The sequence below is a fragment of the Periplaneta americana genome, chromosome 15, assembly GCF_040183065.1.
Source record: "Periplaneta americana isolate PAMFEO1 chromosome 15, P.americana_PAMFEO1_priV1, whole genome shotgun sequence".
NCBI classification, from domain to species: Eukaryota; Metazoa; Arthropoda; class Insecta; order Blattodea; family Blattidae; genus Periplaneta; species Periplaneta americana.
The window spans coordinates 104,250,031-104,277,791 of record NC_091131.1 but is presented as its reverse complement, the minus strand read 5'-3'; the positions used below and the strand labels follow the sequence as shown (position 1 = coordinate 104,277,791).

General features: G+C 36.0%; 1 protein-coding gene across 1 annotated transcript in view; it reads left to right on the top strand.

Annotated features, from left to right (window-relative positions):
- unpg (homeobox protein unplugged) overlaps positions 1-15,017 on the top strand; it is a 107,544-nt gene extending 92,527 nt beyond the window's left edge. Inside the window, exons 2-3 of the mRNA XM_069847948.1 lie at positions 9,601-9,920; positions 14,603-15,017. Coding sequence (XP_069704049.1) covers positions 9,601-9,920; positions 14,603-14,887 — 605 coding nt within the window. The 3' untranslated portion in view covers positions 14,888-15,017. The remainder of the gene's footprint in view (positions 1-9,600; positions 9,921-14,602) is intronic.
- Positions 15,018-27,761: the final 12,744 nt, after the last annotated feature.

The window sequence follows — 27,761 nt, the reverse complement described above, 5'->3', positions numbered from 1 at the left end:
TTCATACGACATTTTATGCTCGACCATATTTCTAACTTGAAATTATTCATAAGTATTCATGTTATGGTTATCTAAGTGAGGAGCGGAACTGACCTTCTAAATTGTGAGATGTGCGCAGACGCGAAAGTATTGATTTTTTCCGAGAAACAAATGTCATTGACCTTGATATAATCCAGAGAGTAAAATTAACATTCATCTTGATATAACCTTGAAATTGATTTAGACATTGAAAAACGAGATGACAAATTGAATTTATTTGAATATTATTTACAATTAACGCTAATTATTATAGTAACAGAACATAACATTCTGCGACAGTATTGGATTTCCAGCCTCCGTGACGTTTCGCTAGTTGTCTTTCGATTGCATATCCGAGAATAATCGATACTTGCGCTTTCATGTTGCTACAATGGTGTTTTCTGATTGGTGGAACACCTGAACTTTAATGAATAGTGTACTTTAATGAGGTCCATTAAAGGGCTGCTACCAGGTGTATAATTACTACATTTCGGCATGGTCAAGCATAATATTTATTTTTAATATTACTGTGGGAAGAAAAGAACATAAGATACAAGCCACGGAAATGAAATTCTTCCGAAGCGTCTATGATTGTACAAAAATGGATAAAATAAGAAATGGACATATTATAAGAAAACCTGTAAATATTTTTTTTAATTGATGATGAAATAAAATAAAATAAAATATATAAAAATGGAAACAACATGTTGACCGAATGGAGGAAAGTAGATTGCTTAAGAAATACTTTTATATGAAACAAGAGGGCGAAGGAATGTCGATAGACTTGTTGGAAGATGGACTGAAGCCGAAACAGGCTGTTAAGTCTATTCTTGAAATATCGATGATGATGATGATGATGATGATGGTGATGATGATGATGAATCGAACCGCTCCGTCCCCAGCCCTAACGTATTGAGCTTCGTGAATAGGCTATATGTACTAGACTGTGTTATTATGTCTAAGGGGAAGCATTTCATAGACCAAGAAATTTTTCATCTGCAAGACTTGGTATTAAAATATAAAAATTAATATAAAACAAACAAACCAAAATATTTCAACCCAAAAAAAATAATATGTTGGACAACTAAACAAACTGAGGGGAAATATTAAGTTCCATAGGAAGTACACTGTTGGCTGTGTCACACGATATAAATCCACACGAATCAACTGCAAAAGTTAATAAATACATAGCCAGTAAAAATTTCAAGTTTCTGTTCGAAAAATTTTAACTTACTCATAAAGGATGAATAGGCCTATTACTAGCAGCTATAAATGTTGAGGAAAATATCTTAATTATCTACTTTCTAATTTATTCAATATTGACTTTAGCAAATTATCTATAGTAATGTCACAAGACCTCGAGTGACATTTATTAGACTATTTCGTGAATAAAATAAAAATGTAAATAATATATCCCTAAAATTCGCTCACAAAATGTTAATAATATGTATATTTATGGATACTTAACCTATTCAGACAATGTCAAGTCAAGATAGATGAATAACGATTACTGCAATAAAGAAATTGAATGTTATTCAGTAATGCCAATTGAGAAAAGCGAAATACAGGTTTAAAAATGTTAATTACATGTACTGCGCTTTTCTCTTGTTATTATAACATAAATACGTTTTCATTATATGATGAAATCATAATTTAATTTAAACAGTTTAGTATAATTAAAATAACCTGATTAATACATTTATTAAATGAACAGTTGTTATGAAGGAGTGTCATTTTCTATAGACACAATGGACATGGAATTAGAAGATGAAGCTGTAAATGTGTAAATAGGATTTCGCACTTTATTTAGCACAATGGATTCATGCTCATCAATTTACATGGAAACAGTTGGCGACATTGACTAAAAAAAAAGAATGACCATGCGATAAATTGATAGTTATAAATCGAGCTGCAAAAATTATCGCGATGTATGACTGTGATTGATTGGAATTGAAAATTTCATTACACTTCATTGGCCGAAAATAGAATGACGTCATATAAACCAAATAGTCAATATAAAAATTTGAAGGCTAATATTAATACAAATCATTGTAAATACAAACCCGAAAAAAAGGAATGTGCGCAGAACTTCATAAATGGAGAAATTGGTACCAATTTGTTGCGCACATTCTCTGTTCTTAATGACACCAAAACGTTCACAACAGTTTTTTGTTGAAATGAAAACTCTTTTTGAATTAGACCTACTACTGTTCATCATTGTACATTTTTAAAGTATTCTTCAGATCCCTAAAATATCCATGTTGAATCTTTCGTACACTACTTTTAACACTTGAATATAAAACACACCCCAATCAAATTCTCAACAGAGATCAATTTCAGAACACACACACTAGTTGACACAACTCTTCATCACACGAACGCACCCACACAACAGGCAACGAAGTTGAGATAGCGCCGAGATCTAGTAGGTTCTGAGGATGGTGTCGAATAGCACCGAAACAGCTGTAAGCCGCACATGTTTACATAATTAACACGAGTAAGGTCGCCTTTTAATCAATTACCCAAAATATCGTTTTTAATTGTATGTATGTATTTATTTACACTGCAAGTGGGCAAGCACCCGGTGGCAGTGGTATATACAATATTAACAATACACAGTTAAAATGATAAGCAATACACAATAAAATTTACAATACATAATAAAATTTACAACACATATACAATTTTATACACAATACAATAAGAATACACAATACAATTTAACACAATAATAATAAAACATAAAATAAAACACCTAATTTTACAACACAACCTACATAATTATGCATAGGTCCTACATAATTTTCAATAGTCTTTCACTTTACTCTCATCTCATTCCCTGTAGTGGCACTATGACGCATTTCACTGACACTTTAGCACACATTTCACTGACACTCTGTAACACATTTCACTGACACTATAGAACACATTTCATTGACGCTATAAATTATCACTGATCGGAACTGTTCACTGCACTGTAAAACCATAACTTCACTGACTCACCTCGCTTCACTGATACAACAGTTCAAATAAGTCAAATAATTGCATTCTTATGCATACTTATAAACAGAACTACATTTAAACTAAACATTTCTAGTCTAAGGCCCTCTTACACGCTATTTTTAAATAATTTACAATTCAAACCAAGGAAGTAAACTCGTCAGGCTAGATAAATACATGCCACCTTAAAAAATTAAATGTTGAATGTCACCTTAATTTTAATTTTCACTTTATACACAACTCTTTAAATTATTCTTGAATCTCCTTAAGGAAGGACAGCCCTCAAAGACCGCTGCAGGTAGGTCATTCCAATCATTTATAGTTCTATTTAAAAATGAGAATTTACCTACATCCGTTTTCTGTTTCCTACATTTGATTTTAAAATCATGATCGTTCCTACCATAGTACGTTGGCTTTTCTAACCGAGCCGTTATGTCTACCCATGCTTTCTGACCTAGATGTGCTCTATACAATGATGTTATTCTAGTTTTCCTACGTCTGTTTTCCAAAGTTTCCCATTTAAGTTCTTTTATCGTATCGTTCCCATCTTCTCTTTTACCTTTAACAAATTTAGCTGCCCTATACTGGATTCTTTCTAAGGAATTTATCTGATATATTCTATAGGGATCCCAACATGTAGTTCCGTATTCCATTAACGGTCGCACTAATGTTAGATATGCTATTTCCCTCGATTTGGGGCTAGCCTTTCTCAAGATTCTCATAATAAAGTGAAGTGCCCTCCATGCTTTGCCTGTAACATTATCAACATGCTCTCCCCAAGAAAGTTTGGAGTTTAAATACACTCCTAGGTATTTACAACATTGTTCTTGCGGAATTACAACACCACTGAATTCGTAATTAAGACTAGTTTCCTCTCGGGTTTTACAAAATGTTATAGATTTACTTTTAGAACCATTTATTTTCATCCTGTGCTTTAACGCCCAGTTGTAAATGTTATTCAAGTCAGCATATTAATCAATATAATATTATTCAACGCCATTATTATTATTATTATTATTATTATTATTATTATTATTATTTTCCATTACTATTTTCTGAAGAACAACTACGTGTAGGCCTAGGTCTAATCTGGTCAGAAATCAATATGAATAACACTTAAGTGTACATCCTAGCTCGCTTATTAGAATGAGAGCCCACTTATTCGACCACTCATTTATGAATGAGGGACAGATATGAATATTAAACGAGTTTGAGTGCCGGTATAAGTATCGCTCATTTATAAATGTTCACTATGAATTCGGCTCCTAGGCTCTGAAATGTGTAAGACACAAGAAACCCTGCAAGAATGCGCACATGCGCACCTTTCAGTTTATTTTCTCTTCTCTTCTCCCACATTAATTCAAGATTCATGACGAAAGAAATTGCTTGGTATTATTACCGCAGTATTGTTATTACTATTATTACAGTGATGCATAATAATAGTAATGATAATGTTATTATCACTTCGTTGGTAGATGTTTGGTTAACATACAGTTACAATCTATGATTGCTCATTTAGCGAACAATCCTTCACAGCTCGGTGCAGAATCAGAACAAAACCTGCTTGTCATCACGTCCTTCTCTGAGGCTGCCTCGCTATTATATATATTTATTGGTCATAAGCAATTTCCTGTTGCGGCGATGTTGTGCGTGAAATTGTTAGGATACAAACCGCAGCAAAGTATTGTAATGTGACACGGCCCCCAGGATCACTGTGGCAGGTGCGGTTTTGACTACTGGTTGGGAGTGATTACTGTTGTTGTGGCATTGGATTGGAACAATTCGAGAAAGTAAATCGTTTTGGTCTGGGTCAGCTTTTCCTATTAAAGGCTACAGGAATCTCGAACAGTAACGATTTTATTTGTTGTTAGTTGCGGGTTAATTCTCTGTGTAAAATGAGGATAAAAGGACAGAAAACGTTGTCGTTGTCTGTTGAGTACATGAGTACAATTGAGTCTATATATTTTACTCTTTTACTTGTTATTCGTATTTGTATCCAGAACACCCAGGTGGTCCGATTACTGAATGCTTGTTTCTTACTTAACAGCTATCCTACGGTGTATGAAATGGCTTGCAGTTATACAGGATATTGTTTTTAAGTTAATATAATGTACACCCTTACTGGAGAGGTTAGAGAATCTATTCCCACATTCAAATTTCAAATACAGAATAAAGAAATATAATTACAAAACAAACAAAGAGAAATACAAAGAAAATAATACAAGCAATATAAAAAGAAGATACAGTAGTATTAACAAAATTTGAGACCGAATGAGCAGCGCTCGTGCTCGGTCGCAGTTCAGATATAATATTAAAATAAAAAATAATAATATAAATAAATAAGTAAAATAAAATAGGAACTAAAATATAATTACAGCGGCAATGGAATTATATAATATAATATTAACACTATAGAGACATTCGAGACCCGGGATCAAATTCCAGCAATACCAATTGAATTTTGTGGTGGACAAAAACTGTAATGGGTCACATTTTTCCAAATATTTCCGTTTTCTCTCCCATCATTTCAGAAGTGACCGGGATTTGTGGAAATCCCTACGACTGGTGCAGTGTCTATGCATGACTTTAGGATAATTGAATTAGAATAAATAAATACAATTTTCTGTGAGATTTACATGTTCTAATGAACAGAATGAAATAAGCTGTGAATTACAACCAATCCTGCAATAACAACAACAACAACAACAACAATAATAATAATAATAATAATAATAATAATAATAATCCTACTATTACTGCTACTGCTACTACTACTACTACTACTACTACTACTACTACTACTACTACTAGTACTACTACTACTACTACTACTACTACTACTACTACTACTTACTTTCTTACTGGCTTTTAAGGAACCCGGATGTTCATTGCCGCCCTCACATAAGCCCACCATTGGTTCCTATCCTGAGCAAGATTAATCCAGTCTCTATCATCATATCCCACCTCCCTCAAATCCATATTAATATTATCTTCCCATCTAAGTCTCGGCCTCCCCAAAGGTCTTTTTTCCTCCGGCCTCCCAACTAACACTCTATATCCATTTCTGGATATGTGCTACATACCCTGTCCATCTCAAACGTCTGGATTTAATGTTCCTAATTATGTCAGGTGAAGAATATAATGCGTGCAGTTCTGTGTTGTGTAACTTTCTCCATTCTCCTGTAACTTCATCCCTCTTAGCCCCAAATATTTTCCTAAGCACCTTATTCTCAAACACCCTTAACCTATGTTCTACCCGAGCACGAGCATATGCTCATTTCGGGTATCTATTCATATGTATTCAATTCAAATGTAAATTGTAAATAAATTTGAAATTTGAAATTTGAATGTTCCTCTCTCAAAGTGAGAGTCCAAGTTTCACAACCATATAGAACAACAGGTAATATAACTGTTTTATAAACTCTAACTTTCAGATTTTTTGACAACACTACTACTATTACTACTACTACTACTACTACTACTACTACTACTAATAATAATAATAATAATAATATATCATAATAATATATCATAATAACTCATTAAAACAGAACATTATAGTAAGAACACTAACAAACAACTGTTTCTTAGCCACATTAATTAACAATAAACTGTTATACTGTATATTATAACCACGTGATGATATTCTATAAATACAATATTGTTACTGTTATTCCACTTGGGACTTTGTTGTAACTCTCTTGTGTACATTTGTAGAAGAAGGGCCCAACAGTTCATAGATGAGCCATTATTCTTCCAACTGAGATTCTTGAGACTAAAAATACTGTATTAAAATACCTTAAGCTGAAAAAAAGCAGAAGCCATTGCTGAGACGGATGAGGAAGTTGATATACTGTGTTTTGATTTTAGACAAAATATCCCATGTCCACACTTTGTGACTGTGATGTGTTTCATATTAGCCAGTTATGACTCCATCTAACGTCCGTGTATTCGGAAAAAAAAAAAAAAAACAAACAAAAAGAGTGTGGTGTATTGCTGGGCAGAGTCAGAGGCAAAGAAAGGGGCTAATGAAGTTGTTTCCATACTACATCAATACTTTCAGGCATTTTTGAACAGCAATGTAAAGAAGCTCATGGTATTCACAGATGGTTGCCGTGGAGAGAATATGCATATTACATTGATACGTTTTTGGGACAATGTGGTCATTGATGGCAGGTTTTAAGAAATCTCACACTTTTTTTTCCAGAACGTGGTCACAGTTATCTGCCATATGACCGGCATTTTGTTGTCATAGAGCGTATACAGAGGGAACTTCAACGTGTGGAAAGTCCTGAAGAGTTTATAGATGATGTAATATCAACAAAATTCACAATGGTGGCAGTAAAAGGATTCATGATCAAAAAATTTTCAAAGTATTTGGAACCGTTCTTCAGTTATAGTACTGTAGCAAAAATTGCTAAATAATAATAATAATAATAATAATAATAATAATAATAATAATAATAATAATAATAATAATAATTATTATTATTATTATTATTTATTTTAGCTGGCAGAGTTAAGGCTGTGAGGCCTTCTCTTCCACTCAACCAGCAAAAAGTATATATACATATGCATGAACTTACAAAGAATTCAAAGGTATCAAAGGTATCAAGTTCATGATCACAAAGTATAAATTTTTGTTTTCACCCAGTACCAGAGAGACCAATTTTGCCATTAATGACTTGAGATCTTTTCAGTTTGAAATTGTGAAATCTGATGTTAATCATGTCCCTCTTCCTTCTTAGTCTCTGTACACAAAGACACTACCTATCAAGACAGCAAAGCTAAAATATGTCATGAAGCTCTCAAAATATGTCACAAATCTGCAGACTTTGAACTTCTACAAGAAGTTGACGAAATACAAGACCCGCACTCATATGGGATACCAATGCAGTGAAAACTTGAACATGTTTTGTAAGCTATATGTTTAAAATAATGTTAGTGAAGTTCTTATAACTTACACAGAAATTCATTTTTTTTACTTGTAGCTATAAATTGTTGTTTTGTAAGCCTATTTAAATTTTTGTAACATGCTATCTTATATGTAACAGTCTTCTAATCTGACATGTTAGGATTTGATTTGTATCCAAAATATAGATTTTTGTAAGGATTGTACCTGCCATAAAAGTAGGATTGTAGAAGAAGGTCCCAATTCTAATTTTTAAAAATGTGATTACTTCAATTTAAAAGACTGTTAGAAATATGAAAATGTCACGAGATCTTCATGGAAGCGTTATATATTTAATCCTAGGCAATTTATTTTTATATCCGTATTTGACAATGCTATATTTAGTTTTTTGTCCGTCCTGTAAAATCCAAAAATATCGATTTGGACCCTTCTTCTAATACCTGCTTCAATTGCAATCCCCCTCCCATTGGATTATAGTAAACTCTTCCAAGTCAAGTAGATTATGTAGGTCTATATAAACGGAATCCCCTTGTGTATAGGAATGGACTCGTTAACGTTATCGAGTTTATCAGACTCGCTCTGTATAATGCATATCCAGTGGCAGCCTTCTTTAAAGTTCATCATTAATCCGCTTTGATTATAGTAAGCGTTGCTTCGGCGCAGAGACTACAACGTGTTCATAATATGTGCGTCCGTTTTGTCTTCAATATTCGCCGGGCTGATCACGTAACACCATCCCTCGAAATGTTGTCCTGGCTCCGTCTAGAAGATCGTAGGAAAATCCACTGTCTTTCCCTTCTCTTTCACATATTGCATTTCTCCACTCCTGTCTATCTTGCGTCTCGTTTTCAAACTTTATCCACCCGCCATAACCTAGACACACAATCACAACACTCCTCAATATTATCCATTCCCTCCCACCGAACATCCTAAAATATTCATCTACTTTCACTGTGGCTGTTCCTCGGCTTTGGAATTCCCTACCGAGTAATGTCAGGGATTGTCAGACATCAAACCAATTTAAGAATAGGCTAACGAAATATTTTTCTAACAAGTCTTGTTAACAATAATAGCTGTTTCAGGTTTCTCAATGTTTAATGGTTATACATATCACAGATAAATATCTAAATGATTTCATTATTATTATTATTATTATTATTATTATTATTATTATTATTATAACTATTTCTTACCAGTGTTTATTATTGTCACACTAACATTACTTATCCAACATTCATTATTTACTTTCATGTTGTTTTATGGTCTAGATATTAATGTAATAACTATGTAAGCAATTGTATTCAATTAGAATTAGAGTCTGGCTGGGCGGAAGAGAAGACCTACTGGCCTTAACTCTGCCAGAGTAAGTAAATAAATAATAATAATAATAATAATAATAATAATAATAATAATAATAATAATAATGAAATCATTTAGATATTTATCTGTGATATATATAACCATTAAACATTGAGAAACCTGAAACAGCTTATTATTATTATTATTATTATTATTATTATTATTATAACGTGTTTGTGTAAGAATGACTTTAATTTACCGAAAGAGAAATGAACAAATGAATCAACACACATTTTCTCCCTACTTTTTGTCTACCTGGCCACTTTCCCCACCTCCAGTGTGAATGCTGACCACTGTTGTCTTGGTAACAGGAGGAGACTGCAGTCGATCGGAGAGCCCTGACTGCGAGCCTGCGAGTCCTGGGGCCGTATCCGACGACACGGGGCCCACGTCGGGGACGTCGCACCTCGGAGACGCTTCGCAACAATCGCCCAACAATGCGGGGAGCTCCGTGGGTAACAGCGGCGCTGGAGGCGGAGGTGGCGGCGGCGGCAGCAAGACGCGCAGACGCAGGACCGCCTTCACGAGCGAGCAGCTGCTGGAGCTGGAGCGGGAGTTCCACGCCAAGAAGTACCTGAGCCTCACGGAGCGCTCGCAGATAGCTGCGGCCCTCAAACTCAGTGAGGTCCAGGTGAGAAAGAACTTACATGCAGTACTGTTGGTTGGGTGGCTTCTCATGTTGTCAAGTAAGACCTTAGGCTACTGGCTTCTTCTGAGGCTTAAAATTTAGTAGCAGAAAGCTTCTGAGGATCACCGCTGACTCGCCACATTAAATCTTCATTTGTATTGGCATTGTGCTCCATCCGAATCCATGCACTTCATATTCTCGTTCCACAACTTACATGGTCTCTCTCTTTTATTTTCTTAATCGATTATTTAACGACGATGTATCAACTACTAGATTATTTAGCGTGATAGCGAGATGATTTGGCGAGATGATGCCGAGTTTTCGCAAAGCTGAGTGTTCTTCAGTCGAAAAATACAAATTACATAACCTTATAAATATAATTTGAAAATAGTAATCAATCTCGCGCTTCAGCGTCGTGGTCTAAGACATCACACCTGGACTGATGTTACGGAATGTGCACTGGTTCGAGTCTTCATTGGAAAAGAAGTTTCGTCCAGCATTGTTATGCATTTGGAAATCTACGGTAGGTAGCGTACACCCGAATCACACGGAATTACCCCCAACACATACAGCAAGGTGTATTTCTGAGTACTTGCGAACCTGTGGTCATAACTTCATATTTTAGTGGCAAAAAATTGCATGTATTTCATCATTAAGAGCAATAAACATGTCATCCATTATTAAAAATAATGAATTAACTGTACCGAATGCTGCCGGAGTGTAAGTCTTCGTGGGTTAAGTTATATTGTCGAGTGTGAAAATGTGGTAGTTTAAACAGCAGGAGTGAAGTGTTATGGTTGAGAAGTTCCGATAGGTAAGTGACTTGGAGCGAATAGGCGGGGCTGAATTGACATGTAATCTCGGAATAACTCGTTTTCAGACTGTGCTCCTCAAATATAGAATCTTAGAAATGTAATTAAAAAAAACAATTTTATTTTATTTGGAGTTTTCTAAAAGTTGAGGTTTTCAGCCAAAAACTACAAATGCAGTACGCCTATAATTTTAAAAAATATTGATAATATACATGTTGCATTATTCAGTTAATTAATATGAAGAAGTACTTCAGCAAACACGGACTGCGATGTACAGTTCCAGAAAAAAAATGGGTCGCCTAATTTTACCTATTCAGTTAATTAATATGAAGAAATACTTCAGCAGACACGGACTGAAATGTAGCTACAGTTCTAGAAAAAAAAATGGGCCGCCTAATTTTATCAAGTTCCAGATACAACGCATTGCGCATGTGCAGTAAACAAAATCGGCGCGGGTGAATTGGCATGTAATCTGGGAAAAGACGTTTTAAAACGATGCTCCTCAAATACAGGATCTTACAAATGTAATTTTAAAAAATAACAATTTTACTTTATTTGGAGTTTCCTCAAAGTAGAAGTTTTCAGCCAAAATCTACAAATGAAGTAGGCCTATAACTTAAAAAAAAATACTGATAATATACGTGTTACATTATTTAGTTAATTAATATGAAGAGTCCACACCTGTGGAGTAACGGCTAGCGTGTCTGGCCGCGAAACCAGGTGGCCCGGGTTCGATTCCCGGTCGGAGCAAGTTACCTGGTTGGGGTTTTCCCTCAATCCAATAAGAGCAAATGCTGGGTAACTTTCGGTGCTGGACCCCGGACTCATTTCATCGGCATTATCACCTTCATCACATTCAGACGCTAAATAACCTTAGAAGTTGATAAAGCGTCGTAAAATAACCTACTAAAAATAATATGAAGATGTACTTCAGCAGGCACGAGTTCCAGAAAAAAAAATGGGTCCCCTAATTTTACCAAATTCCAGATACAACTCATTGCGCATATGCAATAAACAAAAACGCCTGTATAAGTTATATATACTACATGTGAACAGTCGTGAGAAACGTATTGCCTACATACAAGAGGACTGCCATAAAATTTTGGCTCATTACTTTTTTCTGGTAGGCCTACTGTACTGTACGCAAAGTAGTCTATGAGGCGAAAAGCTTTAACGTTCTGAGGAAGCAATTGCTATTGGTTGGAATGTTTGCCTCTAGTATTGTAGTTACGTAGATGAAGGCTAGGCATGGTGTTGACCTCGCGTCGCAGAAATTCCATCGTATGTCGGAGTTATATCCGTATACCCGAAACAAATGTCATTATTATGTAAAAATCTATAGCTGTACGCATGATGGACATTTGATCATGGTTGCTATGTGTTCGGAGGCGATAAGAGAGTTTTAATACTGTGAGACGGTTAGCAAAGCTAATCTGTAAGTTGTATTCTGCAGTGGTATTCATGTGCTAATAATTTCAGAGAATTTGTCGCAATATGTAAAAGCGATTGAGATTAAATAATAATTTCCAGTCCATCGCTCGTGATAACTGGTAGTTTGAATGGTTATTTATGACAGTTAAGTCAGGCTTAAAACGACCGAACGAATATTTTGTACTTTTAGAAAATTAATTCCAACAACTGCCACGTTTTTGCATTTGTCTGTGTTTTCACAGAGTGTCAAAAGAGAACGATTTTCATGGGTGGAGAATAGTCGGTCGAAACCATAAATACCGCAGCAAGCCGCACACTGACAGACAGAACGGAGTCGGATTGTCGCCGTTTGAACGTAGGCCTTCGTGTGCCGGGAAATGACAGCCTCTCTAATACATCACCGAAATCATGAATAACTAACATCCAGTATTCCTGATAGTTTGGAAGTCCTGCTACAATTTCGTTCGTTCTCCCGTTTCAATTTCTGGTAAACCTCAGCTCTCGGCGACGAACTGATTTCACCGGATGTTATTGAGACAAATTTGAAACTTAGTTGCAAATGTCATTGTGCTGTATATATGAAATTAAAATGAGATTTTGTTTGCTGTTCATTTTATTTTTACTGAAGTAAAGTGTGTTGGGTATTTAGACAAGATGGTATTTACGAATACTAAGAAAGCTCATATAATTCTCATATACAGAGTGAACCATAAGTAATGTTATTTCAAAGGGTTATTCTTTGAGATATTTCAAACAAAAAACTTGTAATACAATTTTGCTTCCTTTCCGAGAGAAAAAAAACAAATGTTTTATATGAAACATTTCCAGTATGTTTAGGGAAAGCGATTGAATTCCCAATATGATCAGTCAATTTAAGAGAGCAGTGTATTATGATAATAAATAATTGAAATAATTTTAGTGTTGTCCTTTAAATGGTAAAGATTTTTATGAATCGTCCTATATTGTAGGAGATAAGATGGCAATTTTAAGTGCCTCACTCTGCATGTACAGAGTGTTTCCGGGCTGGTGTTACAAATTTTCAGGGATGATGGCGAGGGCACAAGTATCAATTTGAGATAAGGAACCATGGTCCGGAAATGACTGAGTCGAAAGTTATAAGCAAAAATAGTTGTATGGAAATGGAATTGTAATTTGGCACCACGTGCCCTCCTTCCCTTAATAGTCGTGGAAAGACGGTATGGGCCGGATGTCTCCTATGTGGATATTTGGCCCGATACAATCTGTGAGCTTCTCTACTGTTCCCATTGGTTCATCCGTATTCGAAAATCAGGTCTGCATATTCCGCTCTCGTGTACTCCTCCATTTCACTAGGACTGATCAACTGGACACTGCAGCTTGTACACATACACTGCTGTCTACAGACGTGCATATCAGGACCGACCATGTCCGTTACACATTATGCTATCTGCATTGCTTTAGTATAATTTCCTGTCCCCACCCCTCAGACAGCGCACTGAATGGAATACTGTAACTAGACAACGAAAACAACGTAAGATGAATACAGTATGTGTAAGATGTACAGATAAATACATATAAATAAGGTGTACAGAGGAATAAAATTATTTTATGCTCGACCATGCCGAAATGTAGTAATTATACACCTGGTAGCAGTCCTTTAATGCATGTCATTAAAGTACACCTATTCATTAATGTTCAGGTTTTCGATTATTCTCGGATATGCAATCGAAAGACAACGAGGGAAACGTCACGGAGGCTGGAAATCCAATACTGTCGCAGAAAGTTATGTTCTGTTACTATAATAATTAGAGTTAATTGTAAATAATATTCAAATAAATTCAATTTGTAATCTCGTTTTTCAATTCTAAATCAATTTCCAGGTTATATCAAAATTAGTTCATGTTATTCTCTAGATTACACCAAGGTCAATGACATTATTGTTCCTCGAAAAAAATCAATACTTTCGCGTCTGCGCACATCTCGCAATTTACGAGCTATGCACAAGGTCACTTCCGATCTTCAGTCAGGTATAAATAAAATGAATACTTCTGAATAATTTCAAGTTAGAAATATGGTCGAGCATAAAAAGTCGTATGAAACTTGCCTATAATGGTAATTAAAACGCTCGTATGAAAATTATGAAACTCGCTTGCGCTAGTTTCATAAACAAACATACTCGCGTCTTAATTACTATCATTATAGGCTTGTTGCGTAATGTACTATTATTTCCACACAACTATTTTTGCTTGTAAATTTCGACTCAGCCATTTCCGGACCAGGGTTCCTTATCTCAAATTGATACATGTGCCCTTCCCCATCATCTCTGAAAGTTTGTAATACTAGCCTGGAAACATTCTGTATAGGTATTATTAATAGTAGTGCATGCTATTGTTCATTTAAGTATTTCACATTCTCTCGAGACATTGCTTTAATTATTATCTTTGCTGCCACTCTGTTGCACAGGTTAAGATCTGGTTCCAGAACCGTCGAGCGAAGTGGAAGAGAGTGAAGGCAGGTCTGACTTCCGGAAGCGGAGGAGCACGGGGCCAAGGAGGGCCTTCCGGGGGGCATAGCGCCACCAAGATCGTGGTCCCCATTCCAGTGCACGTGAACCGGTTCGCGGTGAGGAGCCAGCACCAGCAGCTCGAGAAGTGCGGGCCAGGGCTTGTTCACTTACACGGACTGAGAACCCTCGGCAGTCAGGCCGGAAGCACTTTTACTAACGTTGCCAACAACAGCAGTAGCTAATAGAAAGTGTTCCATGGGACCACAAGTGAAGGGTCGGACAGGAGTACTCAGAGTACGAACTGCATTACAGCGATTCTTGTACGCTAGATGTTTTAAGGGATTTTCTGGCAATACAAATAAATGTAAACTAGTTCAACGTGTGAGTGTTATTTCCTACCAGTGTAAGGCTTAACGGTAAGTTTTGTCCACTTTTTTATGGTAAGTTATAATCTCTGATCAGTCTGTGATTTCGATGCAACTTCGTCGCCATTTAATTTTGTTTCCGCTCTATACAGCACTCCTCGAATGCGAACGTCTATACTTCGTTCCATAATGTCTGACAGGCAATGTAAATAATACCGGCAGAGGAGGAGGGAAGTATATAGTTATTTAACCAATGGCAGAGGTCTCATTCCACGCTTGTCTTGAGGTTGGGCGGGGGTTGAACGTTTCAGACAGCCCAACTTCAAGATAAGCGTGGAATGAGACCTCTGCCATTGTTCAATAGTAATCATCAGGGATGACACTTTGTCCCAGCATGGACGGATTTTAGGTTGGTGTTATTTTTTTTATTTTATTGGGTTATTTTACGCTGTATCAACATCTAGGTTATTTAGTGTATGAATGAAATGAAGGTGATAATGACGGTGAAATGAGTCCGGGGTCCAGCACCGAAAGTTACACAGCATTTACTCATATTGGGTTGAGGGAAAACCCCGGAAAAAAACCTCAACCAGGTAACTTGCCTCGACCGGGATTCGAACCCGGGCCACCTGGTTTTGCGGCTTGACGCACTGACCGTTACTTTTAGGTTGGTTGTTGCTTGCCTATATTGACGTCACGGAGACCATGGGTTCGAAGGTACTGCACTGTGTGTGCTGTGCCGGAGAACGAACGTACGTACGTTTGATCTGTTTAGGATTCGAACCTCTGCTGCTCTCTGCCGCTGCCTGCTTGTTTTGCATTGTAGTGGCTTACCTACAGTTCCTGAAGCACTACTGGTGCTGTTGTCACTTAATAGCAAGGTGGCTGTGATCGTGATTCTGTGTGCAGTAGTGTAAGCAGTCAGGCAAGAGCTCTAAACTTAATGCAATTGCAACTGCGTTTGGAAGTGAATATATTAGTGTGGAGGGAGATATTATAAGCTGTAAAGTGTGCAACACAGAACTAAAGGTAAACGTTCGTAAAGATTTGCAAGAGCAATGTGAAACGAAAAAGCATAGTGAACGTTTGCCGTTATTCCTCTTTTTTTTAGTTCGTTATTTAACGACGCTGTATCAACTACGGGGTTATTTAGCGTCGATGAGATTGGTGATAGCGAGATGGTATTTTGGCGAGATGAGGCCGAGGATTCGCCATAGATTACCTGGCGTTCACCTTACGGTTGGGGAAAACCTCGGAAAAAACCCAACCAGGTAATCAGCCCAAGCGGGGATCGAACCTGCTCCCGAACGCAACTTCAGAGCGGCAGGCAAGCGCCTTAACCGACTGAGCCACGCCGGTGGTGCTATTTCTCTCATCTGCTCGTTTACAAAGTCAGAGTTTTATAATGATTTGTGCGAGATGATGGTATCGGCGAATAGTCCAATACACAAGCTCAGTAATCCACATATTCAGAGGTTTAGCCTATGGAAAAATACACGTTTAGAAAACTGCCTAGTATAACATCAATGGGTACAACATCTGTATATGAAAAACTCTGAACCCATTCGAACAGCTATAGGTAGTAACAAAATATTTGTATCTATAGATGAAACATCGGATGCTGTGGGACGATAAGTAGCTCACGTTGTTGTAGGAGTATGTTCTCCAATGAACCAGGAAATAAATTTTTGTTGGCATCAGAAATACTAGCAAAAGTAAACAGTACAACTATTGTTAATCTTTTTGAGATGCACCTATTTATAACATCGTTCGATATTGAGCGAACTTTCTCGCAGTACAAGCATATTTTTAGTAAAAACAGAAGGAATTTCTCTTATTAACACTTAAAAATGCACATTGTTATACAGTATATTGTAACGGACTACAGTTTGTATCAGAATAATGTACGTAACTCGATTGCGAATACTTGTGTGTAATTTGACTAACTCGTCGTCGTTGTAGCCTAAATATGTGTAAGTAATATTGTAAAGATGAACTAATCAAGGTATATATTATGCGCATACATACTATAAGGCAGAGGTAACCTGTAGAAACGTTGCATTTTTGTTCCGTCGATCTATACCAGCAAACAGTCGCGTGCTGTCGCTGCACTGCTCCTATCAACTAGTAAACACAGGTACTCTATACACCAGTACCAGTAAACCTCGTGGCAACTGGGACAAAGTGTCGTCCCTAGTAATTATCCTTCTCTCTCTTTCTGCCGGTAATGTTTACTTCTCCTGTCTCAGGCATTATGGAACGAGGTATAGTCTCAAACTATCTAAGGTCTAAAATTTGGGCCTTATAAGTTCTCATCATTGTGGAAGCAATAATAACAAAGATCTATATTTTGTCACGCACATTACTTCAAGGGAAAGAATTGGTTAATACCCGTTTAAAATGTAAGTTTCATCTCTGTCATTATTATATGCTTGTAGACAGACAAAATTTACTCTTTCGTAAATAAATTTTCCGACAAGCCAAGTCGCGGAGTAACACATACGTTGTTACGGTTCGGAAAACTTCATTTGATATGTTATACGTATTCACTGAAAGTTAACTGTTCATGTCAAAAGATTCAAAAGAAATAATGGAATGCAATTTATGGGAGGAGGCCACTATAGCCCAGAAGTGCGATTTGTTACGATCTATTGCGCTAACCCTCAAGCTAGGCGCATTCCCAAACCCACACCGGCTGATTAAAGATTCGCTGCTTACCCAGGTTTCGAGCAAGCCACCCCACTCGTCCCTAGGCCAGCCTCCTCCGTGCGTCGCCAGCCGGCGATAGGGCGGGGAATGTTATGGAATGATGTAGATGCCTAATATGGGGAAAAACGGGAGAACCCCGAGAAAACACTCAACTGCGAAAAAATGAAAAATCGTAGGACAATCTGGGACTCGAACCCGAGCCGCCTGCGTGATAGGCTGGAGGTTTGGTCACTCAGCCACTGCAGGGATCAGTAGAGGTAAGTATTCAAAAAGTTTATGAAGTATAATAATATACTCGTAAAATGTATTACAAAACAAGTATTTACAAACATAAGCCGTTATTTTAATGAAAGCTGCAAATTTAAAGGCGTTCAATTTAATTTCAGAATGATTTATGTGCATTTTTTTTTAAATATAGTGGTATAAAAATTAAAAAAATATATATTTAAATGAGAAGGTCTGTAATTTTCATACAAGGATACCTCCAACAGTCACTTTCTCCGAAACTTTAAAAACAGTACTGCCTGCCCGAAATTTCTCACGGTCGTATGAACGCCATGCTAACTATGAAGCTATCTCTATACTTGGTTCCGTAATGTCTGACAGGAGATGTAAACATTACCAGCAGAGAGGAGGGACGTATAATTGTTATTCAACCAATGGCAGAGGTCTCATTTCCCGCGGGTGAGGGTAGAACCTTTCAGACCGCCCAACTTCAAGAGAAGCGTGGAGTGGGACCTCTGCCATTGGTTGAATAGCAATTATACTTCTCTCCTCCTCTGCCAGCAATGTTTACTTCTTTTGTCACACATTATGCAACGAAGTATAGTTAACTGAAGGCAGACCTTACTTCTTACATAATGCCACCATGCAACAAATCAAAAGTTTCACAAAAATACAATGCTCAATAAGGAGGTTAATTCAATTTATAAGCATAATTATTGTGAGTACCGTACAACTATCATGAATTGTTATTAATTATTCCAGTGTCTTGCTTTTCAATATGTGGAGTCACCATTTTAATTTTAATGTGACTGACTTCTTTCCCTTCAACAACTACTGTTTTGAAAATTTTCCCAATTATTTACTTTTCTTTCTTTTTCGTTATAAGAACAGTCATTGCATTAACAAATAATTTTTGTAGGCTACATCAGTCATGTTTATTTTTGAAAACTGAAACTAAAACGATCTCGTAAACGGAGTGTCTGCAGACTCAATTGGTTTCCGTCTTGCATTACAGCTTTAAGATTGTACGAGCAAACTGATCGAAAAGCATGAGTGTGTGTGTCAGGCTTTAGTTCGAAACTGATATTTGTTTTGTATTGGACGTTGGTATGCTGTGCTGCAGAAATATATTCGACCAGTTCTGACAGCATTTCTCAGTCAGTATTACTCTACCGAGACGAGTGGAGCAGCGGGCGTAATGTGGACTATCGCGATGCAGTACTATATTACGAACGTATGAGCAGTAGCGACACGGCTCCGGGCTGCAGGACTCCACTGACCTCGGTCGAGTAATATTATTAAGTCTGTTCTACCAGTGCGGTTCTAGAGCTGCAGTAAACGTAATGTCTGTTGTTACTCTTGCTATCAGTGAGTGAGGAAGAGACGTAATCATTATTGACGATTTTAAATTTTACAAAGACAATGAGCTTAAATCTGGTGAAGTGAAATGGAGGCGTTTACATTCCGAAAGTGTAATGCGAAATTGTATAACTTAGCCTATATTTGGAAATAGTAACAACATTGTTAGAAACGAGTTTGTTCATAATCATGATAAAGTTTTGAATAAAGTAGAACGCCAAATTTTGAGTGCTATCACAAAACTAAAACCAACGGAAGATATGTGTATGTGCGCGGCCGAGCAAAGTGATTGGTATAATTATAAAATAGGCCTATATGGCTGTCTATAATTCTCGTGATAATAGTGATTTAACTCAAATAAAGAAAAATACATAGACTATAATTCACATAGGACAAAATGTACCCAATTACCAACAGATCGCAATGAGATCATCATATGATTCTTACTCAAAATGTAACTAATAAAGAAGAAGATTTCGTGCTGCATAATGACAAAGATTGCGGTATTATCATTTTTAGTTGTCATACGAACTTGGATCTTTAGTAACATTTTTTTTCGACTATTGTGCTGGCCTATATCTTTCTTCCAATTATTTACTATTTATGTCGTCAATAGTTACCATATTCCCTTAGTATTCTGTTCGTCAATGAAAGTAAAGATTCTTATGAAAAACCATTTCGTGTTGTTTGTCGCAAATGTGAAGAGTAGTTTAATAAGAAATTACAGCCCATCGCAGTGCTTTCAGATGTGGGCGCTGCTGTGAAAACCGTGTGGGTAAATATTGAAATATTGTTCACTGGAGGTTTAACTTAATAAATTCATAGTGAAAAAAATTCAGAGTTATTCTTTGCATGGGGATAGGCCTATAAATACAATAGTTATTTACACTGTGTATTCAAGCTGCTTAGAACGGGATGAAGTTGGAGATTCGTTTGTGATGCCCATAGGCTACAACCTGAAAATAAGCCAGTAATGAAATTTTCTTCTTATTTAGTTGACAATTATTTTAGTAAGAATTGGCCATTTCTTCCAATTAGGATGAGAGTGGACACCGATCGGACAACGAACGGTTGCGAATATTTCCATTCACATTTTAAGTCTTGTTTTAGTTCTTCTGATCCATCGACGGACTGAGATTTACGTAAAATCAATAACCTAAAGAAAGGTACACACGGGAAAAATTAAAACCCAAATTAAACAAATTTAGGGTTTTCTATAGCACGCGACACTCAAGGCTTTTTTAACGAAAAAAGTGGAAAAATTGTCTCATTTTCAGAGGAAAGGTAGTTTTGAATGTGAAGAATTCATAGGCCTATAGAACGTCAGTTGACTTGAAAACATATTAGAAAATGGTAAAAAAATTAGAAAGAATGATAAGTTTAGGTAACCTAAAAATTAGTGTTTAACACATGAAATAAAGAGGTAGAACATATCAAAATATATGCGAAACGCACATTTCACTTCATTTAGTAGCCTATATGAAAGGTATACTAAAAGCCTAAACTAATTAACCTAATCTAACCTAACCTAACCTAACCTAACCCGACCTAACCTAACCTGTCATAGATTTTTATGTGCAAGGCACACTAAAAGCCTAAACTAACCTAACCTAACCTAATCTGTCGCAGATTCGTATATGTAAGGCATATTGAAAGCCTAAACTAACCTAAGCTAACCTAACCTGCCACAGATCCCTCCCGCACTGTAGAACTCAGAAAAGTGCAAATTGGAAGTTTCAGTGTCGCGTGCTATAGAAAAGTTCATATCTACTTTCTACGACAAATGTTTATTATCAAGAAGGAAAAATTGATAGAGTCATATTCACTAAAAGTACGTGTTTTAGCTATGCCAAACAGTAACAGTGTTTAACAAGTATTCAATAGACGCGGAATAAACTATTCGAAGTACTTTTAAGTTGTAGTACAATATGTGCAAACTTTATCAACTCATTGCTTCAGTGCAGTTTACATGTCCATCTCCTCGGCCATCCAGTGCAGAACATGGTAAGTAAATAAACTTTCAATTTATTTGTAGTCCAGTTTACAATAATTGTTCAGTGCAATTTACAGTCGCTCATTCCTGTATATAGCCTAGACGTTGTATGCAAACACAGGGATTTCCTAAATTTCGTGCCACTTTTTAGGTCCATTGTTGATATGGGGAAATGGGAGGAGAAACATATAAAAGGTATGTGAAACGCGTCCTTGCAAGTTAGTTTGAGGCTGAGAAAAACTGAATATGTGAGCTCCAAGCCTGGTGGCCACTTGTCTCACTCGGATTTTGCCGTGCCATTCAAGAAACTTTAAATGATTTTGAGAGAGAAGCCGAAAACGGACGTAACCTAATAGCTACCACATAAGGGGAGGGGGGAAGTAAGACAGAACAGCATCCGGGCAGGAACACCGAAAGATGTTAAAAGCCTGCACTATTGAGTAGGACTGCCATAGTCGTCGCAAGAGAGGCTCAATTCGTTCTGTACCGCTTAATAGGGACTCTGTCCCAGGTCGTACGGAGATAAGGTTAGTTGTTCATAGACTATATTGACGTGAGGTCATGCTTCGTGCGCAACACAGGTAAGCCTACTATTAGAGAACATTTACAGCTTGTTTATGTGCAGTTGACGTTCTATTCATGATTAAAAACTAGACTGCGCAGACTATTCACAAAGCATTCTAGTGATAAAGAATGACACTACAATAATCTTTCCTGCAATTTAAATTCTTTATTAATTTACTTGAGTGATTTATTTTTATTGGCAGAGTTAAGGCCTTGTCTTCCACTCAACCAGTATAAAATAAACAGCAAATATTATAAATAACAGCAATACAGAAAACAATTGAATAATTAAAATAATAGTAATAGTAATAATAATAATAATAATAGGCATAATAATAATAATAATAATAATAATAATAATAATAATAATTAGTAAGAGCAAAATGTAGATGTCTTTAAATATATGTAAGTCTAACAAGCAAATGTTCTGATGGGGGCAGGTAAAAAAGTTAAATTTTTTTCTTCCACCATCTTAATAATGTGAAAAGAAGTGCTTATACAAATTTTGGTCACTCGACCGCAATTACGAGGCCGTCCAGAAAGTGATCTTCCCTGGGGCCGTTTATAGAAAAAAGGACAATTGCGTGAAAATATTTATTGGAACAGATACAGCAATTGTTGCGCTATTTGCCAACATATTCATTACTGGAACTGAAACATTTATCATACCATGGGATCAATTTTTGTGTCGTAGAAGTCAGCCGCCTGAGATCGGAGCCAGCGTTTTACTGCGTCTGCACCTCTCTCTATCGATCCCATGATATGAGAAATGTCTCAATTCCGATGGAAAATATGTTGAAAAATAGTTTAACAATTGCTGTGTCTGTTCTAATAAATATGTCCAATGAAATTAGCTATGTTTTTTTTTTGTTAACGGCCTCTGGCGAACTTTATTTTTTTACGGCCCTCGTAATTGCGGTCGATTAGCCAAAATTTGTATAAGCACTTCTTTTGACATTATTAACATGGTGGAAGAAAAAAATCAACTTTTTTACCTGCCCCCATCAGAGCGTTTGCTTGTAAGAGTTAAACAATTAAAATTTAGTGTTGAATAAGCTAATAGAATTATTAACATAATGAAGGAAAATTGATATATTAAAAATAAAAATCATGTTCTACAAAAGTAATATTTGAAGAAAGATCATGTATTCTAGAGACGAAAAGCAGTTTTTTTTAGAATCGGCTTTTGAAAGTAGTCAATGTCTAATAGTCTCTTTACACTACGTCGCCAACCTAGATTATTTACACTATTATAAAGGAGGTAGGCTTACATTGACCACACATATTTACACTAGTATACACTATTTACAAAATAAGTAGGTTATAGTATTATTAAATAAAATATGTTGCATTACAATATACAACACTGTACATAAAAGTGTGAATAATGTGTGATCAGTGTAGATCTACATTCTTTATGATAGTTTAAATAGTAAAAATAGCGTATTCTAGTGTACATAGTGTAAATAATTTAAATTGTAAATATTAGTGCAATTGTTGAAGTGGTCCATGTTTTGTTCTGCCCAACTTGACTAAATAGAAGTCGCGTGAGCAGCCAGTCAAGTAGGCCTACTTCGCTTGCATATGCAAGCGCGTCGTTCACTTAAAAACAGCAGTAATACTCAACCTTATAGCCTCGTGAGACAAAGTACGGTCCCTACTAATTAACATAATCTTGTATTTGCGTAATTTTAAGTTTCTTTTTTAATGTCTACAGTAATTTTTTCTTCCGGCTTAATAATGTGTAGACTGCGGTTTTCCTGAAAAATCTCGACTCTGCTAAAGTGAGTCGTTGTGCGTCTTGTTTCCTAATTATCAATGATTCACTACCATGCATTATTATCGGTCTTACGCTTATAATTTTGTAGGATTCCATTCTAGCGTGCCTTTGGACCTCCGTGGGTTTGAATGTTTGGTCTTTTATTCGTAGTGCTGTTACAATTTTGAATTCTATTCGGAACATCTCGTTCTTTGTTATAAAGTAGGTTCATTCATTCATTCATTCATTCATTCATTCATTCATTGTTTCTTGCCCGAGGGTAGGTCTTCCAGGCAAACTCAGAATTCTCCAAATTGTCCCTATTTTCCAATCGGGTAAAAAGTGCTGATACAACTGATATTTGTGGTGAATTTCGGTGAAGTCCGGAGGACCTAATTAGTCAAGTCTACTCCCCTCATCTCCACGCAGCGGTCCTCTACGTTTTTTAATATTCCAAAGAGAGAGTGGTGTTCGGAAAGCAACGGGAAGCTACCGCATTTATCTTTCCTAAGAAAAAAATGCAAAACAAAATTCGCTAGCCCGCGCTATGAGCGTGCTAAACTAGCCCCGGCTATCGACTGGTTACTTGTACAGGATTCATATCACATCACACATCACATCATATCGCTAACACTAGTTTATGAATACGAAAAACGTTAGTTCGCTGATCTTCCACCGGAAACCCGCGCTAAGAATGTCTAGACTATAAATACAATGTTTAAATAATCTGACTACTTCGAATATTGTGTTTCTGACGCATATTTTGTTGCGAGTTTGTCATTCCCACAAAAGGCCATTACCTTAGTTTTATCGGTTGATATTAATTGCATTTTTTCCCCACATGCAGACGATCTGGTATGAAGCATTTCTATGAGCCAATGGGCTCTCGCAAACTTCTGAGGGCGGTGATATTTATAGTCTCACAGGGATGAGGGAGTAATGGTGGAATGCATTTTCAATAGAAATTGAAATACTTGTTCGTTATTATTGTTATTGTTGTTATTATTCTGCAGTGCTTGGGAAAAGTGACATAAGTCAGTTTCCACTAACCTTCTTTGATAATTTATTGACAACTTACACTGGTTTATGTCGATTTCATTTTTTTCTGTATGAATTATTGTAATGGGAGAAATACTTGTGTATTTTCTTCCAAGCGAGAAGATGTTCCGTAAGTTGTCAATAAATTATCTGTAGTAATGTCACGAGAGGTCTGAGATCTGCCGATAAATCCACGAGCGAAGCGAGTGGATTTATCTGGGAAATCTCAGACCTCGAGTGACATTTATTACGACTATTTCGTGAATAAAATAAAAATTTAAATAATATATCCCTAAAATTCGATCACAAAATATTAATAATTATATATTAACGAATACTTAACCTATTCAGACATTGTGAAGTTGAAATACTCGTAGATGAATATCGATTATTGCAATAAAGAAATTCGATGTTATTATTCAGTAATGCCAATTGCGAAAAGCGAATACTAGTTTAACAATGTTAATTACATGTACTGCACTTTTCTATTATTATTATTATTATAGCAAATACATTTTCATTATCTGCTGAAATCATAATTTAATTTAACAGTAACAGTGGGGACAGCTATATACCAATGCTTATGTATTCACAGCGAGACATGTTGGTACACAGTGAAGCCATCTCTGTATAGATAGGCCTAATTAAAACACGAATTTTATTACGCCATACGAAAGGCAGTTTGATCAAAGACATTATTACTATGCAAGGTCTTTGAGTTTGATATGCGATGATGTTACATAAATTTGAACGTCTATTAATTGTTCAATTTCAATACAAATGTTATAGGCTACAATTTTATAGGTTACGTTAGGCCTACCTGTGGAAGCAGGACCAATGTTAGCTGTGCCTTGTTTCGACCGTTACTTAGAATCAGTGCTACACGAAAGCATTTTTATAACTCGACAAACGCATTCTCGCTGTAGTGTGTAACGGAACTAAAGCTGCATCTACACAGTTCAATATTCCAATCGTTTATGCGTGCAATCTGGGAAGAATATTGAAAAAATCAAGTTTAAAAGGTACGTTCAATTAAGATGCATAAAGATTTTGTGTCTACATGGTGCGCCGTTTTGAAAGTGGTCTTCACTGCGTAAATATATTAATTAATATTAAATATCAATCTTGCATTCATTGCTTTAAAGTTGAAAGGAAAGTGTAACCGTGTAGTTGCAGCTTAATGTATTCATGATCATCAATTTAAGGGGAAACAGTTGGCGACAACGACTAAACAAAAGAACGACCATGCGATAAATTGATAGCGATAAATCTAGCTGCAGAAATTATCGCAAAGTCTGACTGTGATTGGTTGGAATTCAAAATTTCATTACACTTCATTGGTCGAAAATGCAATGACGTCATATAAACGAAATAGTCAAAAAAGGTTTGTAGAAACTGACTTGTGTCACTTTTCCCGAGCACTGCAGTATTGTGATTATGATGATGATGATTATTATTATTATTATTATTATTATTATTATTATTATTATTATTATTATTATTATTATTAAAACTTTGCAATAATTTGAACAACAAATCCACATTTTTCACTTCACTGTCTGTTAGTCCAGTGGTTCCTTAAACTTTTTTGATCACGAATCCCTTTTGACTCGAAAAAAGATACACGGATCCTCAAATTAAATTAAATTAATTTACTTTAATCGCTAGATTAATATAAATGTAAATTTAATATCGACAGTATATCTACAACTACATTAATTACCATGCATAGCCAGGAATTCATAAACATGCAATAGTATTTATAAAGTGCGTGTATTTTTTTCAGCAATTATATGCATAATTATAAAAAATTACCTTCAAAATGCTAATGTGGAGAATGGTGTTGTTTCCTTGTCTCACAAATTTTTTCAAGTTGGGGGAGATGAAAGTTGAATTCTCATATCTGATGTTGCATCCAGGAGATTTTGTTGCTGCATATCGTGAAAATCCTACTTCGCACAGATATGTTGTTGGAAATGTGAGGAATTTCGCCACTGCACATTTAGAAATTTCCGAATATTTCTGAAGTAAGCTACACCAGAATTCAGTGACAGAAAGTTCGCTAAATCTCTGTTTCATCATATTTTCTTTTTTTGGTTCATTCACCCGCTTTTAAATTAGAAGCACTGGGGTGTGATACGTGACAAAATGATCGACTGGTTTCTGAATTTGTAGAACTGTCATTTTTATTATATTTTATTACCCACCGATCCCTTGTGACGACACTGTATAATGTGAAAATTAAAATTATTGGTAATATTAAATTAATATTATTATGTTCGGAATCAAAGACTATTAACACACAGTTTAACACGAATACCTCACACAAGCCTGCTCGTATGAATGAATAAAAACTGACTTCACAATAAAAGTAGCAGAAGCAGAACGCGTGCAAAACAATGGACGAAATTAGTTTATTTAAAAAAATACGTGTCAAAATTTATTGCTGACTAAATAACATTGTCTTTCAAATTTTGTTTTACAATTAAGACATTAAGTCTCCGAGCACATTTACAAAAACTTATTCTTACACTGTTGGTCTCGAGAGAAAAAATTGCAAACATTCACACACACCAAGCACATAAGAATTAATAATTCGCCACCCTCGTCAAACAGGGAAAAATTTTCAATAAAATTGAGATTGACTACCTTAACTGTAAAAATAAAGTCGTGTTTTTTACAACAGCTCGAAGACCAGCTCATGCAAGGGTGAAATCTGGTCATCTACTCGTACCTTTGCCGATATTACTAAATTTCACAAGTACTGTTGAGTACATTACTGTGCAATCGCGTCGAGAAAAAGGGATTTATTATAATGTTATTTATTTAAAAATATATATTACCAACCGCGGATCCCCTGAAAAGTGTTGGCATACTTTGGGAACCACTGTGTTAGTCTGTTAGTCTGTTAGTCAGTCAGTCAGATACGTCATCCAAGCAGGGAAGTTCGACATAATTAATGCAGGAAATCAGTCAACTCAGCTGATGACACAAATACGGTGAAAAGGTTTTACATCTCACAACAAAAACACACTGCGTATCAAAACTGTTAAAGAGCAGTCTCGAAACGTCAGAGCGAGCGCACCCTCCCACCACCCTTCACG